Here is a 19079-nt window from a genome sequence, read left to right as displayed (position 1 = left end):
TTGGGCCTTAGTAGTTAATTAAGAATTGGGCCAAGGAATTTCTATTGATTTGGGCCAGTGGATTTATTGTTTGGGCCGAGAGTTAAATTATGAGAAGTTGGGATTTAATTTAAGAAATGAGTTGGAGCTCAATTATTTAATTCCCGAATGATTTACTAAGTTTCCAAAGATGGAGAAAAATAGAGTTGGAGCTCGAAGGCCGAGGAATAAATTCCCAAATAATTTATTTAGATTCCGGGAAAATAAAGTAGTAAAGTGGGAGATGCGAAAGCCGATCGGCGTCGCCCCGCGGCGCCATGGGCGGCCTTAAGAAAAATCCGAAGAAAAGGATTTAAGAAGAGACTTTCCAGGAATTCCTATTCTTATTAATAAGTGCCCGAATATTTAAGTTAGAGAAAATAGAATTTCTCCAAGTTAATAAAGAGAATAAATAAACTCTGCAGAGTAGTAAAGCCGAGGTAGGATTAAGAAAAAAAATCCTATAGGCCGAGACTGAGATGTAGGTGCTATCTAATAGGATGCATGCATTCTTTCTAGAGAGAAATAATTCAAGTATTAATTAGCGTGCTACGCTATTTATTTTCAAGTGATAAATTGCTCAAGGGCGAGTGAAGCCAAAGCGAGTAATTGAGTTGAGACATAAGCATATCAGGTGGGCTTTCTTTTAATATCCAGCACTATAGTGTGGATATAAAGCAAATACTTTTGAAGTTATGAAAAATCATTTTCTCAAAAATGAAGCAGTGATTATTTTAAAGTTGTTGTCATGCCATAAAATGTTTGTTTTGAGGCCTATCTGTTGGGGTAATAGCCCGTGGGTTTTGGCGATGCCAGCCCGAGTTTAACGAATTCGGTTCCCAATAGGACTGCAAATCCTGTTCGGAATAATGTGCACGAGACCCGTGAGCCATCAGTTGTTGGCCGGCGATGTGTCCGCTGAAGGTGGCCACCTTCACGGTACACGATTCACAGATATGGTAGAAATTTTGAAAGAACTTAGACTGCAGTCAGACTTTTTAAGATCACAGAGAATTTAGTATGCTCGGGCCTTTTAAGAAAAACCCCCGTGCGATACTGTGGATGGATGACAACTATATATATTGTATGTTTTGTTTTCGGCATGTGTCCACTGAGTACTCCTGTACTCAGCCCTGCATGTATTTATAAATGTGCAGGTTGAACGTCAAGAGAATAGAGATATGATCGGAGTCGATGCAACTAAATAATCAAGTGGATCTTTCACGGTTCGTGTCTTCATACACGAAGTCGTCTAGTATGGACTTATTCCGCTGCTCTTTTGTGAAGTGAGACATCTTAGAATCTCACCTTCGAACTCTGATTTATTGATGTAATATTCATTCTAGTTCTAAGACCATGAAATGGTACTTTTGGCTTCTATTCTATGAAATGTTCGACTGGGCCTTCGAGTATATTCACAAGTTCTTTCTCCCCTTTTCTTCCCCGTTTCTTTAATCCCCCCATTAGTCGCGATTTACCCACTTTCGCTATCCTTAGCAAAGTGCGGTCGTGACACAAACACTTCACTCTAACCATGGAATACTTCACTCTAAGCAAGTTTTACTTCACTGAAATGGAAAAACAAAGCACTACAAGCATGAATCACAAACACTTCACTCTAACACTAGAATACTTCACTTTAATCATGTTTTACTTCACTGAAATGGAAAAACAAAGCACTATAAGCATGGATGACAAACAATTTCACTCTAACACTAGAATACTTCACTCTAAACAAGTTTTACTTCACTGAAATGGAAAAACAAAGCACTATAAGTATGGATCACAGACACTTCACTCTAACACTAGAATACTTCATTTTAATCATGTTTTACTTCACCTAAATGAAAAAAAAAAGCACTATAAGCATGGATGACAAACATTTCACTCTAACACTAGAATACTTCACTCTAAGCAAGTTTTACTTCACTGAAATGGAAAAACAAAGCACTATAAGCATGAATCACAAACACTTCACTCTAACACTAGAATACTTCACTTTAATCATGTTTTACGTCACTGAAATGGAAAAAAAAAAGCACTATAAGCATGGATGACAAACATTTCACTTTAACACTAGAATATTTCACTCTAAGCAAGTTTTACTTCACTGAAATGGAAAAACAAAACACTATAAGCATGGATCACAAACACTTCACTCTAACACTAGAGTACTTCACTTTAATCATGTTTTACTTCACTGAAATGGAAAAACAAAGCACTATAAGCATGGATGACAAACACTTCACTCTAACATTAGAATATTTCACTCTAAGCATGTTCCGATCAGAAACCCTAGATTCAATGATTCATCATCCGATTTGCCGGTAAATAATTCAACTTAAGAATCAGAAGATGCAGTTCGATTGACGCAGACAGAAAAACCAGAGGGAAAAAAAGGAGAAATAGAATCAATGAAACAATAGTCGTTTAATTTAACGAAAAGCTTCGAAACTCAAAAATATCAGTGAATGCTTGTTAATCAGAGTTTTACTGTATTAAAAAAATGGATTGAAATCGGAATGAGAAATATAAATCAGTTGAAGAAACCAGTTAAACAACTCACATTTTGAAAAAAATTTCTGATTTGAATCCACCTGTTTGACGACAGATTGCAGCGACGGGAAAACGGCAGCGATTGCAGCAACAAAATTTCGAGAATGGAAGAGAAGACGGGAAGAGGAGTGATGGCGGAAGATGAATTCTGCAAATGAGAAATTAATTCAAATGTTAACCCTATTTTTATTTGTGAAATATCCATTATACCCCCGCCTTCTTATAGTGAAGTAAATCTGTGATAGAGTGAAGTGATTTCTCTTTCAAATTCAAAAATTACATGTGTTAATACTAGCCCTTGATTTTTTTATCTTGTGGTTGTGATTTGTTCTCTAGTTATGTACTTAATGAGCACTTGCCCTATATCACTACTTTATGATATGACACGAGAATTATGATAAAATTAGTAAAGTAGTATTAGTGGAATATTTTAATATTTGGAATATATTTGATATTTAAAATTAGGATAGATTTGATTAAATTAAAAAATTACAATACTCTATTTTATTAGTATTAATCTTTTATGACATAGTACCATATATAATTAACACTTTTAAATCTAGTAACAGGGTAAGAAAAACAATGAAATTTATAATTTAAAGAAAAGGTAATTATCATGTCTATTTAACTGAGCAAAATTGAGTTTGTAAATAAGACAAAAAAAAATTAAAATTTCGTTCAAGAGATTTGAGACGTGTTATCTTTAAAAATAGAACATGGGTTGGGCTTAAGTTATAAATAATTTAAAAAAAGGCCCAACAAACAAAAATCTATAGAAGACGACCCAATCAAATGTTCCTCTCTGCAAATTAAATCGACGCCGGCGTCCGCAGCTGAGGTGTAGACGCGTCAGCCGACCCCACCTGCCTCTGCCGATGCCTTTGTCCCACAAGAGTATGTATTTTTAGTTAAGAAAAAAATAAAGTAATTAAAATACTGTTAGTGAAGAATGAGTCCATCTTAACAGAGAGAAATAAGTTTCAGCAATTAGAAAGTCTACACTATTATAGGACGAAACTAAAATAAATGAGTGTATACTCTTATGGACGGAGGAGTACTACACAAAATCATATGCTGGATAAAGAAAATTATCACTTTGTTTGGGATGGAGAGTGTATAATAAGTATAGGCGTTTTTATCCTTGAACTAATCATTTTAATGATTATGGTTAAATTTTATGATTATGGTTAACCTCCCATTTATATTTTGATGGGACTGCTAAATTTTAGTAGCACTAGGAATTGTGATATTATTATGTTTGTGATATTATGTTCCATGAGTATGAATAAGGAAATCTATGATTAGGTTGCATAGCTTCTTCTTCTTCTTTTTTATTTTAATTCTGAAAATTTCCTATTAATGTACGAATGAATTGTGATAGCTAGCTTGAGTGATAGCTTGTTGGTCATGATTTTTTCCATTTTAGGTAAAAGTTTATGCATATATAGATGGTATGACATAGCTAATATTATGACATTTTTTGGGCTCAAGTAGTTCATTTTGAAGTAATACGTCGAGAATTTGTTTCCTGGCCCTACCATATTTTTATTTTTTTTCGACATAAAATCTTAGACTATTTTTTGTTGATAATCTCAATTATAAATCACACCGAAATCATCAAATTATCATCGAAAATAAGAAAATTTCAAATTCAAAAACTACTTCATCATATATAAATAATTAAATCATAGAAAATCATTGTATTATACTCCCTCCGTTGCCATTAGGAGTCTCATTCATGGGCAGCATGAGTTTTAAGAAATGTTATGAAAAGTGGGTGGAAAAAAGTTGGTGAAATAGAGTCCCACTTGTATATATTACTTTTAAATTAAATGTTAGAGAAATGAGTTAGTTGAATATGAGACCCTATTATCATTTATGATAGCAGTGAACCGGGACTCTTATTTGTGGACGTACTAAAATGGAAAAATGGGACTCTTATTCGCAGACGGAGGGAGTAATACTTAATTATTAAATTTATTTATTTTACATTAGTTTTTGTTAATATGTGTGATTATATCATAACTTTATACCATATCATGTAATTAACCTCGAAACTCTCTAATTAATATTTCTATCAATATATTTACCAAGTAAGCAAAGAAATGCATTTAAAATCGAATCATATTCAAAGCTCAAAAATTTCTCTTCCTTGTCAATTATTGAAATCAAGAAAGTGGTACATCAATGCATAAAAAAGTCTACCAATTCTCAACAAATTTATTCAAATTTTTGAGGTGACCAGCCTGAGGCTTGTTGGTAGGAACCCAAATCGTATCCCAACGTTTGCGTTTCTCCACCATATAATTGTACAAAAACCCAACACTCGATATCTCAATGCCTCTTGCTTTCACAAAATCACTCAAAGCATCCTTCAATTCACCCTTTGCACCATCCAATCTAATAGAGGGATCATAACTATTAGCCTCACAAAATGATAATTTGTCAACACAAATTTCATCACCACTAACATTTGCTCCCACGTCAAATGTACCCTTGTCCTCTTTAGAGATAGACACATTTATGCGAACAAATTTTCCAACCTCCGATTTTTTATCGTCGTCGGTTTTTTTAGGTATATCATGGATAGGGTTCACGGTGACCTCGATTCTCTCGGGGCCCAAATCTCTCTTTAACATGATGTGGCAGTACTTATCTTCGTCTTCGATCGTGAACGGGAGATCGGCCGGCACCGCCCTCTACAATTCATAAAAAATATTCATGTAATTGATTAATTTGTTATAAATAAATATATTGAAAAGGAAAGGGTAAATAGATTACTTTTTTCATGACATCCAACTCAATGGCCTTGATTTCGGAGTTTATGGCTCCGATGAGTTTAGAGCGGCCGGAGACGGTGGAGAAGAAGCGAGAGGCTGCGGTAGAGGTTGCTACTAAGCGAAGCATGGTTAAAATATTTATGACACTATTATAAGTTATATATATATATAAGTTGTTTAAATGCTAAACTTATAGAACAAGTTTTAGGGTTGGCATGACTTGGCTACCAAGAAAGTAATTGTGATACGATATATATGGTTTATTGTATTCTCCTTGTATATTTTTATTCGGGCTGGAATTTTGCCTTTTCTATATCAATCCGTCACATATTTCGCTTTTTATTTATTATTTTTAAATTTTTTATTTGAATAGTCATTACTTACATGTTGAGGTATCTTCAAATTCAAAAGGTAGAGAACAAATGTGCTCAGCTTTTCATTAGTAATTTAGTAATCGACGTCTGGCCATCAAAGCTACACAATGAAGATAAAATCGATGTTTTCTTTAATTAATCATGGAATAGATTCAATTTTGTTTTTCAGATTTGGAAATCAAATCTTATTGTAAATTAACTTTGAATAAAAATATGGAGTACAAATTACCATAAATTTGAAATTAATAATACGCACAAAACTACTAATGAAAATATTGGATACATTATGTTTCAGAATTAAGTTCATTATTTTTTTTACAAATATATTGAAGCTAGATTGATCATCATTTGCTAAACTTTTTCTAAAATAATGCTTCTAATATTACTCATGTCTTTACAAAAGTTGAAATGGAAAAATATTTTCTCGTGTGAAACTATATCAACTTTAGAGTAAAACTTAGTGGGAATTTTGACTTCAAAATTTGTCATAACATAATTAATATAATAAGTACTCCGTATGCTAACACTCTTTAGCAATTAATACCACTATGCCAAAAAAATTATAGTATTCCCTCCGTTCCATAGTAATAGAGTCATTTTGCCATTTTGGTAGGCTTTTTTATAGTAATAGAGTCATTTCCTTTTTAGTAAAAGTCAACACATTTTTCCACACGTACTTTACTCTCTCTTACTTTTTTCTCTCTTAATCTCTATACCTTTTTTATTTTCCACTTTATTCTCTTTTTACTTAACTCACCTAACACAATTTTTCTTAATCCCCGTGCCGAAAATTTTTGCCTCCATTATTATGGAACGGAGGGAGTATGTCACAGCCTAGTGGCCTACCGACGATGATGAACAAAACTCTACTACAAAATCACCTTCAATTTCTGGAGAATCGAAACGGATTTGTAATTGTGATTTTTTAATTTTAATTATGTAATTTATAAAAATTTAATAAAATTATCATTTTGTAATTAGTAGATATAAATATAATTATTTATCATAAGAAACAAACGGCTCTCACTGTTTGAAAATAAACCGTTTCACTCTTCACTCAATTTATTCATTTCAATTCGCAGCCGGAAGAAATCCAAACAATGGAGAGAGAGTGCATGAGGAAGAAGAGAGAGAGTTTGGAGGAGAGAAGAAGCCCACTGCAAAATCTCAATGGCCTTCCAATTCACAGACGCAATGCCAAAAAAAACTCCCCCCTTTCTTCTTCTTCCGCGCCTGCTGCTTCAAGATCATCGCTCTCTGTTAACAATACATCTTCTTCAACTCCATTTTCTCATTCTTCGAAAACCCATTTTCACAGTAAAAAAAACCCTTTTCCAAAAACAGCAAAATTCAAGCCCAATGTTCCTACATCAAGAAAGCCCCTTTTGCAGACATCAAGAAAGGGTCTTGATGCAAAACCCACTTGCAAGAATCGGCAAAGATCAAAACTTTCGCCTGTTGATGGCAAATCCGAGAATGGGTCTCAACAATCCCAGAAAAAGATGAAAATTTCAGGTAACTACAGAGTATCTAATTCTGATTGTGCTGAGTTTTGCACTACACATTCTCTCAATTTATGTGATCATGAATCTTCTGTAGATGGTGTAGTTTATGAGGGAGGTGAAGCTGCAAATGATGTGAAAACACCACCTGTTGAGGCATCATTGTCCCCTGAAATTCAATGCCAATCCCAATCTAGAATGGTGGTTCTCAAATCTGTAGGGACCCCTGTTTTATACGGTGCTGGTTGCCTCGTGTCGGGTGTCTCTGATAGGCGAAAGTCGAAGCTCAAAGGCAGCCTTAAAGGAGGGCTGCAGGAAAAAGGGGATCTTTTTTATGATGAGAATGTGAGTGGTGATTTGCAGGTTCCTTTGCTTGCTGAGGCTTCTGTTAGGTGGCATTTGTCTCCCTGTGATCTTAGGAATAGGTTTGACCAGGATAGGAATGTATGTGATGATGATTCAGGCACTGTCGACTCGTTATCTTCACCCTCGATTTTGTGTGATAAGAGTAGTTATAGTGGTAATGGTAGTGTAAGAAATGTGGAGATTGATAGGAGTAATGTAGCTGCTGTGCTCACAGAGAATTTGAAATGTAACATGGATGAATCTCTTGCTTGTTTGAATAGTGGAAATATGGCCCAGACACCGGATTCAGATTCCAGCTCAGGCACGCGTTTTGGGAGGTCTAGGTTCGAGGTGAATCTTAGCAACTCCTTTTGGCCAGATTCAATAACTGAACTGCTTGAGGGAGTGAAATTATCACCTAGAAATGAGGTTTCAATGTGAGGTGGTTTAGGTTCCCATTTTGTAGATATTTGTTCGCCTCCTGTTTCTCTTGATCCAACCCTGATAGAGAAAAACGTAGACAGTGTGTCTGATACTACTAGTGATAGTCTTACCTTATCTCATATGAGAATATCATGGTGTGAAGGGTTGGCTAGTGAAATCGTTGAGGCAGATGAGTTTGATTGCTGTTGCTGCTTATCAGAAGAAGAGATTGATGGAGATAAAGCTTGTACAGTTGTTGGTTCTGTTGAACGTAAGGATGATGGCTTTAGGATAGGAAACGAGCTTTCCCCGGTGATTCTTGACTATGAACCGGCTGAAGGGAAGGGCAAGTCTTTCTCAATTGGAAGTAATGCATGTGCTGAGTCCATATGCACTGATGGAGGCGGCTTGCTTGCTTCTGATGATTCGTATTGGAGTTATTTCAACGAAAAACGCTCATTTCGTGCCACATAGAGCAGTAGAAAGTGAGTATCTACTTTTTCTTGCTTATGTTTACAAGTTGTGCATTTAAAGTTGATAGAAGACATTTGAGAGTAAGCTTTCTACTGCTATATGTCTTTGATCACCTCATTGATTACCTTGTGCAACTATTCTTGCAGGAAGAGTGAAGTAGCAGATACACGACGAAAGGAAATGTAGATAAGCGTGCTTGCAAACACCACCCGACACTAGTGATGTTATGACACTGGCCTCGTCTCTCTCGTAGTCCTCTTAATTTGACAGCCGTAGATGAAGTAGTTCGCGTTCCTTTCCTCTTCACTCCGGTGATATATGGAAGCTGATTTTACCACTTGTTTGTTAGAGAAGATGGTGTTAGCCTTTTTTTCATCACTGTTAAGTGTTAATGACAATAAGATTGTACAACATCTTTTTCATAATAATTTTAGAATTATTGATTATAATTGAATTATTATATTAATAATTGTTTGATCAATTAGAAATAATTAAGTTATTTTGCCGATTATTTATTCGAATATAATAATGGATTAGGCGTACTGCTTATATTATTTCCTATTTATTTTCATAAACTAAAGGAAACCAAGGATTTAAGTTATAGCCCACACGAAAACTAAAAGGATTTGTATAAGCCAATTTTTTTATAAATAGAGAAGGCAAATATACTTATATATATATACTCCTCTTTGTTTTAGCTGAAATAGATTATTACTTCACTGGAGCTACTTGTAATGGTCTATTTCATTTTTATGATGAAGAATCGGGTGGTCAAGCTCTTTGGAACCCGACAACGGGTGGATATAAAGTATTGCCTAAGCCATTTGTGGAATCCGATCCTCTCATTAGTTATTGGTTTGAGTCATATGGAGTGTGGTACGACCATACATTCGAAGATTACAAAGTGCTGAATCTTGTTGTTGCTTATTCCGAAGATGATGCACTTGCCGAGAGATATCATATTGACTTGTATTCACTCAAACTTAATTCCATGCCCTGACTTTGAATGTGCTGATCGATCCAGTGGTGCTTGCGTAGCTGGGGTTTTTTTATTGTGAAGCAACTCTAAAAGAACTAACATTGGTCGAGATAGAATGAATTTAATCGGATACACTTATGCTAAACAATCATCTTTCTTTGATATTAATTTTTTCGAATTTGCCAGTAAAGAACACTCGGTTGCATTTGATTTTTACAAGATTTGATAAGTAGATTTTATTTTAAAGTAAATTATTTTAATCAAATTTTATTATACTTCATTTGTTTTTTAAAAATATTTTTTTTTTCATTTTACTTCGTTTTCAGGTGAGACCCATTTTCTACTGATACATTTTTTCTTTTATTTCTCTTTTACTTTGTCAATTTTTTTATTAAAACTCGTATCATTTCAAAAAATTCTAATTTTATAAAACAAAAAAGTATAAAACTAATCGTATAAAACCAAGTTTGCATAGCTGAAATACAGTAATAGTTACTCGAAGAGGACTTACCATGACACATATATTCCTGGAATTACTAATTCGCAAATAACAAGCTGCGCTAGAATGAATTGGTTCTCATGCTTCAGCTTTAGTCATGTCTTCATCTTTTTCTTCTTTCTCCTGCTTATGATCAAGTTGAATCAATAATATACACATTAATATATACTCATCCATACATGGCAAACCTTAACAATTTGTTTATACAAAAGAATATAAATAAAGTTGGAATCAAAAGGAATTTCACCTCCTCAACACATGAAATTCCATTGAGTTGAACAAAGCTCTCAACAAATGGAAACATCGCTGGATCATCGACATGGGTAGCGATGCCGAGATGCTTCAGCTTTCCATTGGCGCGATCAAACACCACTAGCTCCCGCTCAAGCTCCCCAAGGAATGAAAAATACAATAGCCTACCATCTTCTGAAAACAGCAACGGCTCCCTAACATTACGAATATGGAAAACCGACTCTCTTGTCCATGATCCATCGCTCATGACCCAAAGATCAAAGTTGTAAGGTCTACTATATGAATCAGGTTCACAAGTGTAGAATTCAAGAGCACCTAACAAACCTTTATACTCTAGAAGCAAATATGTGTCACAGTATATGCTAGGTAAAGGTAAAGTGGAAAAAGTTTCAGTAGAAAAGTCGAACGCAAGGAGAACATGAGTCGATGTGATACAATAAAAAGTCCCATACACGCAAACCCCCAAGAGTGCATGTTCTATATCGAACTGAGAGGTAGGTATTTGCTTCCAGGAATTAGTTTTGTGTGAGTATAAGTCAATGCGAACAGTACGGTTGTGATGCATCCGTTGATCATCGATTAGATAAGTGTTTACAAGATGTAGCAGTTTGTAATTTTCAAGTGTGTTGTCAAACCACATTTCAAATTGATCCTCCCAATATTCAAGGTGAGGTTCCACAAAGGGCTTAGGGAGGATCTTATACTCACTTGTTGTCGGGTTCCAAACAACATGAATCATGTTGCGATGATCATAAAAATGAAGTAGGCCATTCGAGCTACACCTAGTGAACTCATAATCTTTCGCTAAAAAAGAGGGAGGATATTCGTAATATTTGGGTGAGATGGTGCCATCTTCTTCGGGGGAAGAATATGCAACGAAATATTCACGCCTACTATCAGTTTCACAGAAACAGACAAAAAGGTCAGGCTTAGGCTTAGGCTTAGGCTCAGGCTTGCGAAGTTGTAAGGATGATGTAAATTTGGTCTCGAATACGCAGGGATCAGCGAGATCATCAATGCGTTCAGGCCAAAAGTCATTTATATAGCAATAAAAATAAAAACATTACATGATTATTTATATAGCATCAAAATGATAATATTATCCAGAAATTAACAATTTTACCTTCTTCGTTCTTAATCTTGGAAGTAGAAAGGGTCTCCAGTCTGATACCATGCTCTCTAACCAAATAACAAATAGTACTAACATTCAAACAAATTGGAATAGTATTTAATTTTTTTTTAAATGATAAAAACCTGGGGGCAAAATGATCTTGGGGCTCATGAAAGACATAATCAGGAAAGGTATAACCAAAGTCGTAATCAGGAGAGCAGCGCGTGGCGTAGCTATTGTGCTAACAGAAAAAAACAACGACATAGATGAACCCCAAACATTTATACATATATAAATAAATTAATTAAAAACAAGTCACCTTGACGCCGTGGTGGCAAGCTTTAGCGGAGGAGGGGAGGCGGATGTAAGAATATTTATATTCTTATGTGACCTATGTGTGTATCGGTTTAATTAAAAGGATCAAGTTTATATTAAATGTTAAAGGATTCTAATATTAAAGACGATACTGTGATGGATCGGTTTCGATTAAAGAATTAGAATCGGGTGTATTGATAACCCTCCTCTCTTACCTTATAATTAAATATTATATATACATGAAAAGATAATATATGTATATGTAATAATGAATTATAAATATACATATATTAAAGTAGTGATTATATATATTTAATATATGTAATGCCGTGGATTGAGTGGCGGTTGGCTTATGGCATGAGAAAATAGTTATTTTAATGTAACTTCTATATGTTTATTGACTCACGCCCCTTCAATTGTTAGTTATTGGTATATGTTGATTAGGGGAGTGATCAATTGCTAACTCATTAGCAATCTCAAACTAAGTTTAAATCTTAGCTATTAGAATAGAAGGTCTAGTGATGGAAATAATGTCACATGGATTATATTTTTAATTAAGAAAATTAATAAATAAAACTAGAGGGTATTAATGTCAATTCTCTCTCATTAAAATCATCTTAAAACTTTAAATTTATGTAGCTCTCTCGATTTAAATTATTTTTTCACAAAAAATATATCAAATCAAAGATAATTTTATATTCCAACGAGATATCAATTGCATATGTTCCGACGACGTTCGGATGATGAAATTTGATATTTTTTATTTTAGTTTTCGTAAATGTTGATAACCAGATTTTTATCAACAAATACATCAAAAAATTTCAATAAAACCATGTAAAAATCTCAATAAATATGTGTTGATATTTTCTTGTACTAGTGTTGATATTCTTATGTCATATTATTGATATTTGTAATACACTATGTTGATATAAAAAACATTCACGAAAATTATCATATGATAACATAATGACGATATTACCCTTTTGTTGATATTTTGTATACTATTTGTTGAGATTTGTAAGATTTAATCTCATCCACTCATTTTGAAATCTAAAGGTGGAGATTTGGTCTTGATTTTGGATTAGGGTGATATAAGCATTAGAACATGACGCATGTTGATTATCTATAAATAGATAAAGATACCATACTAATGAGATACGAGATATAAAACATATACATGCAAAGTGATATGCGTAAGAGTACAACATTATCAAATGCGAAGAGCAAAACATCTCTCGGCAATTTACATACGTATATATAGGGATGCCAATTCAACCCGAAACCCGTGGGCTAGCCCGAACAACTCGGTAAAATGAGCGGGTTAGAGTTGTAATTTTATTACCCGAATACAAAACGGGCTAAACGGGTTGGCCCGAAGGGTTGGCGGGTTAAACGGGTTGGCCCGAACGAGTTGCGGGTCGGTCCGATGGGTTACAACTTTTAATTAAAAATGATTAAGTTTTAGGGTTTTTTTTTTATATTTTTGAATCCTCAATCTTTCTACATAATCATTACTTTTATTCAATCTTCATTCTATACTTTTCCACTCTATCCCACAATATCAGCTTTCAAGTTTCACCTCAACTCATTTTTCCACCGTCCATCATCTGCCACTAGTGTCTTACCACCACCAAGCCAATCAAGACAAAATTAAGAAATAACTCATCAAATCTTAATATATTTATCATTTTAATAATGATTCATGTAAGATATGATTTTTAATTTTCACAAAGAATTAGTTACGAACAATGCCAAAATAATGACACGAACACAAGCTTTAATTTATGTTGTAATTGATCGAGATGAAATGCTTATTTCCAAGTATTATTGTAAAAATCTATGAAGATATGAAGATTTTATTAATTCTAACTATAAAGAAAAAAAGTATCTAAAATTTAAAATCATTTTATTGAAGAAAATTTCGATACAAGAAATTATTTTGGAAAGCTTTTAGGCCCGAATAGCCCGATGGGTTAGCCCAATACTCGGAGGTTTAGGGTTAGGGTTGAAAATTTATAACCCCAAAAATCCATAACCTGAATAACCCGCACCCAAATAGCCCGGCAATCCGAGTGGGTTGGCCCGATTGACATCCCTACGTATATATATAGTCCATATACACATATATATATATATATATATAGGGACGTATTCAGGCCAGAACGCTAAGTATAAGTAAAACTCAAAACACTTGCAGTCCATTGGATCATATGATCTAATGGTTAGATTAATGCCACGTGTCATCTAATAATGTAGAATTTTAGACTAATAATGTAGCTCGGATAATAATGTAGCATTTTAGTTTAATAATGTAGCATTTTAGTTTAGAAATGTACAGTTTTAGTCTTACAATGTACATTTCTAGTCTAATAATGTACCTCGCCTAATAATGTAGATTTTTAGTATCATAATGTAACAAATCACAGCCATCCAATCTAATGATCCAAGGGCTGTGATTTGTGCTGTGTTTTACGCTAAGATGCTGTAAGGACCCTAACACACCCCTATATATATATATATATATAGGGATGCATTCAAATACTTTTTCCATCTTTAATACTTTTTCCTTCTTAATCTCTACCATTTATTTTCCAGATCTAGGGCCGAAATTAGAGCCTAATTTAATCATTTTTAATCATTAAAAAATTAGAAAAGGGTGTTTAGGAGATTTACATGCACGTCTGTTATGGCAAGTCCAAGATTCACTCCATCTCAAAATATTGCCGTGATTTTACTCAAATATATCTCTCTTCTTCACCGATTAATTTCCCTGTAATTAATCTGACGAATTTTGAGACGTCCAAACCATAATCTGACGATTTTTGCATAATTTTGAGAAGTCGTTGATAATTATATTTTGTCGGAGCGACACTGTAATTTCTTCTACAATGCAAGAAGGTTGTTCTTCTCCAATGGAAGAAGATTATTCTTCAACAATGGAAGAAGGTAATCTTTTTAGAAAACTCTATGAATATTCTTTCCACGTTTCATTTATTCCCAAGGAGAGACACAATCGTTGTGGCTTGTATGTAGTACGTAGGGCTTAATGTGATCGTTTCCTAATTGTATCAGTTTTGATTGGTGCTACTACCACAATCGTGTACTAGGTGCAAGAGTTTAGTTATGGTCTCGGCTAGGGTTTAGAAATCTGGGCGGCCAGGGTGTTATTTTAGTAGATAAAATTAATGTAGACTTAGTACTGTGTAATTTAAAATTTAAAACATATAATGCACGTTTTATATTTCGTAATGCGTATGTGTAGCTGAGACTTGTTTTTTGTTATTGTATACAGTGGTTGTTGTTCCTGATTGTTCTTCAGATTTGAAGTCTGTGGTTGGGCAGAAGTTCAAATCATTAGATTTTGGTTTCGCGTTCTATGATGTGTATGCCCGTGCTGTTGGTTTTGATACGCGCAAATCACAAATGAGGAAAATAGATGGTGTTACTACTTGGTATAGTGTGGTATGCAATAGGGAAGGCATCAAGAAGTCGATCGAGGATGACCAAGCGAATGCACGGTCTGGTTTTTCGATCAAACGCCGACGGTTATCCAAGCGGTGTGGATGTAAAGCGAGGATATCTTTCAAGTTCTTCTCCGAAGGAGGAGTTCCAGGTTATTTTATCGACGAGTTCAAAGAGGTTCATAACCATTATATGGTTGAGTCCGAGCATCAACATTTTATGTCACTCAATCGAAATTTGGAGGACGTACACCACCAATTTATTTTGGATTGTTCGAAGGCTAATATAGGCCCCACACTTACGTTCAATGTTTTGAAGGAAATACTCGGTGGTTTTCAGCTAGTTGGTTGCAATGTTGGGGACATTAGGAATGCTTCTCGAGACATCAAAGCATACGCACATGGTATGACGTACAAATGGTGTTGGATGATATGGCTAAGAAGAAGGAGATGTCTAAGGCATTCACATATGAGTACGAGGTTAATGCTAGTAACCAGCTTGTTGCTCTGTTCTGGTGTGATGGTTTGATGAAGAGGAATTACCACATGTTCAGTGATATTGTGGCTTTTGACACCACCTACAACACCAATAGGTATATCTGACGTGCATTATAACATTTTAATATATACATTTATTTTTTATGCATTATATCTGTCGTTTGATTGAATTATGTTGGCTTATGCTACGCAGGTATTGTATGATCTTCGCGCCATTCACGGGCAAGGACAATCATGGATGACCAGTAACTTTCGCTGCTGGTTTGGTAAGTAGCGAGAAGACAAGCGCTTTTGCATGGTTGTTTAGACATTTTGTCCACTGTATGGGGGTTGCTCCGAAGATGATCGTTACAGATCAAGATTTGGGGATGAGATCTGCTATCCAAGAGATTCTTGTCGGGACTCGCCACAGATGGTGTATGTGGCATATAATGCATAAGTTGGCCTCCAAAGTTCCAGGTAGGTTATTGAGGGACGATGATTTTAAGAAAGAGTTCAATGCCTGCGTCTGGTCGGATCTGCTTGAACCCGACGAGTTCGAAGAAGAGTGGAACGTAGTACTTGAACGTTATGGCTTGGAAGACCATGGTTGGATGAAGACATTGTACGAGTACAGGCAATTATGGATACCTGCATACTTCAGAGATTTTCCACTTGGGTCGATGATTAGGACTACCTCGATATCTGAGTCGGAGAACAGCTTCTACAAAAACTTTTTGAAGCCACACAACAATATTGCCGAATTCTACTTGCATTTCAACCAAGCTTTGGAATTTCAGCGGGATAGTAGAACAAAGTTGGACTACCAAGACGCTAATGCCTTGCCTATATTGGCCACTACCTTGCCGTTCGAGAAACATGCTTCAACGATGTACACAGATAGTATGTTCAAGAAAATCCAAGAGGAAATTGTTGAGGGTAATGACAGATGTCGCGTGTTGGGGTTCTCCTCTGCAGACATGGTCGACACCTATAAACTTGGAGACAACCTTCGCAATTCTTACTTTGTTAGACATGATAAGAGTGACGAGTCATAATCCTGCGATTGCAAACTTTTCGGTAGGCAGGGATATCTGTGCAGCCACATTTTCTTTTTGTTCAGGAACAATGAAGTGAAAAAGATTCCGGATCATTACTGCGCAAGTAGATGGATGAAGACTCCGTTAGCCAAGGCTGTCCATGGTCAGTTTGATGACACTCTACCTACCAAGTCCATGGTTGATGAAAGGCAAAACGTTTCAAAGCAAGGGATTTCGCTGTTCTATGGTTTTCTTCGCCGTTTTGAGTCGGACATTGATGTCCTTCGAGCATTCGTTGGTGGACTTGAAGAACTTGGAAATTCTCTTCAAGCTGGTACTCCTACAACGTCTACCTCTGAAAAAAGGCGAATGATTGAACAGTTTTATGGAATGGAAAAGCCCGAAGTTGCCGAGGTCCATCCTCCTGAAGTCGTAAAGACGAAAGGGCACGCGAGCAGCTCAGCTAGCCGTATGATTTCCAAGAGAGATAAGACTATCAAGGAGGCTACTAGGCCCCTTAGACGCTGTAAGGCTTGCGATGAGATGGGCCATCACGACTCTCGAAATTGTCCAATGCTTAAAGATATGGAAAAGGAGAAAGAGCTGTGTAAGGGAAAGAGGAAATGTTGATGTATTTTGAATCTCACAACATTATTGCTTTTGTTTTGGGTTTTGGCTTATTATTGTTTTCGATGTCTTAACACTATCAACTTTTTTTTGGTAATGACTGCTCATTTTTAATTGGTATTTGTGCATTACTAATATTTAAATGTTACATTATTAATTTGTAGTACTTAGTTATTTTTCACCCTTAGTAGAAAACACAATTTGTGTGGAAACACTATTTAAATTAAAACTAATAATCATGCATTACTGCAATGGTATCATACATTATTATTGTAGAAGTAGTACATTACTCAAATAGTATCATCTATTATCATCCCATGAACGTGCATTATTGAACATATTACATTCATTATTTGTTTACTAACATCGATTATATATTGAGTTTGTTGTAAAATATTATAAAGTTTACTACTTTTGTTCTATATTATTTCCTTAATATTTTACATTATCAAGCAGTAAAGTGACATTATTAAGTTTTTTGGAGTCATTACAAGTGTGGTGCAGAACACAATAGTAGCAAAATATCTAACATCTTGCAACATTTTTCAGCACAATGTATACTGTTCCAAAACATTCCACGCCACAAATCCGCTATTCCCCCTTCCAGCATGCGTTATCAAAAAAAAAAACTTCTAGTTCATATCAAAATAAAAATCCTTTCCAATCAGCCATCAGAATATCACTCGATCCCATAATTCTCGACCCACCTTTCGAAGCTGAACTTTGTCGGCTTAACCATCCAATGCTTGGTGGCTAGAGTTTGGTTGGTTCCAGTTTTTGAGTTAAATGGAGAAGTAAGCAGATCCGTTGCAAACTTCATTCGCAACATTTCAAGGCACTTTGTCCCTTTTGCACTTAGTCCGCACTCCCAATCCTTTTCCCGCTCTCCAAAGTAGGTCTCCATATGCCTCATCACATAGACCCCCCGTGTCCACGGTGCCGCTGTTGTTCCTCCAAGGCATTGTCACGACATGCGCATTATATTTTCTCACCTTTGCCGCCATTTTTGGATTCTTGGACTTCGTAAGTGATGCTGCGAAGAACTTTTTCTACACACAAAAAATAAAGGAAATTAAAGATTGCATATACTGTACAATTTGTCTTATATAACGCGCAGTAGAGGCTGTTCCATATTACATACCAGCACGGAAGGTGTGTTCCCATATTTTTCGATGAATGAGCCGTGTGTTTCAGCCAAGCTGTGGTCAATAATATTCATCTTGCAATCGGGAAGATCGAAACATACCACGTACTGATGGGTCGTCCCCCAAACTGGGAAAAAGAACTGCACACCGAAAGGTACATTAAACAACATAAAATTATGTCCATTACGAATGCACATCTACTACATTATCATACTATAACTCACCATGTCATATTTATCCCATTGAAAGCTGCCCGTTCCAAGCGCTTCCTCCAACAGCCTTGTCCAGAACGTGTCGAACTGGAATTCTTCTGTCCATTCCGGTTGTGCTACGACCATTGATTGTATCTGTAGTTTATTTGTGTTAGCAGTTATGAACGGTTACTTAGTAGGCTACCTTGACAGTAACAGTAAATCATTATACACTCACGCATGGTTTTGTAGAGAAGAACAGCCTGGAAACCGTTTTGGGTGCCTTGCTCTTTTCCATTGTATTCAGGTAAGAACTCCAAGTATCGATAACATCGGGCTTCACTGGCTTGAATGGCGCTAAAGATTGAAACTCGAACTCCACAGTAGTCTTGAATGTGTCGTGGTAGACAACAGAATCCCTAGACATGTTTAAACCGTAAAAAAAATTACACATGTGCCAAACATAAAAAACAGCTAGCGTGAAAAATTTACTTGTTCTTATATGCTGTG

General features: G+C 35.4%; 3 protein-coding genes across 3 annotated transcripts; 2 read left to right on the top strand and 1 right to left on the bottom strand.

Moving 5' to 3' along the window:
* Positions 1-4725: 4725 nt before the first annotated feature.
* LOC125220650 lies at positions 4726-5481 on the bottom strand. The gene is made up of 2 exons (XM_048122803.1): positions 5356-5481; positions 4726-5273 (listed from the first exon to the last, which is right to left on the bottom strand). Exons 1-2 carry the CDS (start codon positions 5479-5481, stop codon positions 4776-4778), a joined length of 624 nt encoding a protein of 207 aa, XP_047978760.1. The 3' UTR covers positions 4726-4775.
* A 1347-nt stretch (positions 5482-6828) lies between these two features.
* Positions 6829-8824, top strand: LOC125220649. The gene is made up of 3 exons (XM_048122802.1): positions 6829-7243; positions 7328-8483; positions 8619-8824. The coding sequence occupies exons 1-2, from the start codon at positions 6829-6831 to the stop codon at positions 8014-8016; spliced, it is 1104 nt and encodes a 367-aa protein (XP_047978759.1). The 3' UTR covers positions 8017-8483; positions 8619-8824.
* A 7086-nt stretch (positions 8825-15910) lies between these two features.
* Positions 15911-17236, top strand: LOC125220648 (protein FAR1-RELATED SEQUENCE 9-like). The gene is made up of 2 exons (XM_048122800.1): positions 15911-16617; positions 16690-17236. Exons 1-2 carry the CDS (start codon positions 15911-15913, stop codon positions 17234-17236), a joined length of 1254 nt encoding a protein of 417 aa, XP_047978757.1.
* The last annotated feature ends 1843 nt before the right edge of the window (positions 17237-19079 follow it).

Source organism: Salvia hispanica, chromosome 4 (genome assembly GCF_023119035.1).
Source record: "Salvia hispanica cultivar TCC Black 2014 chromosome 4, UniMelb_Shisp_WGS_1.0, whole genome shotgun sequence".
NCBI classification, from domain to species: domain Eukaryota; kingdom Viridiplantae; phylum Streptophyta; class Magnoliopsida; order Lamiales; family Lamiaceae; genus Salvia; species Salvia hispanica.
Note: the sequence above shows the minus strand (reverse complement) of the source record. Positions and strands in the feature narration are given on the sequence as shown.

What these genes read in the sequence shown, in the direction of transcription:
- LOC125220650 (XM_048122803.1), bottom strand. Translation starts at nt 5,481, where the DNA reads ATGCTTCGCTTAGTAGCAACCTCTACCGCAGCCTCTCGCTTCTTCTCC. An exon ending in AGTTGGATGTCATGAAAAAA is followed by an intron (nt 5,274 to 5,355) that starts GTAATCTATTTA and finishes TATGAATTGTAG; the next exon opens with AGGGCGGTGCCGGCCGATCT.
- LOC125220649 (XM_048122802.1), top strand. Translation starts at nt 6,829, where the DNA reads ATGGAGAGAGAGTGCATGAGGAAGAAGAGAGAGAGTTTGGAGGAGAGA. An exon ending in GAAAAAGATGAAAATTTCAG is followed by an intron (nt 7,244 to 7,327) that starts GTAACTACAGAG and finishes AATCTTCTGTAG; the next exon opens with ATGGTGTAGTTTATGAGGGA.
- LOC125220648 (XM_048122800.1), top strand. Translation starts at nt 15,911, where the DNA reads ATGGGGGTTGCTCCGAAGATGATCGTTACAGATCAAGATTTGGGGATG. An exon ending in AGACATGATAAGAGTGACGA is followed by an intron (nt 16,618 to 16,689) that starts GTCATAATCCTG and finishes CTTTTTGTTCAG; the next exon opens with GAACAATGAAGTGAAAAAGA.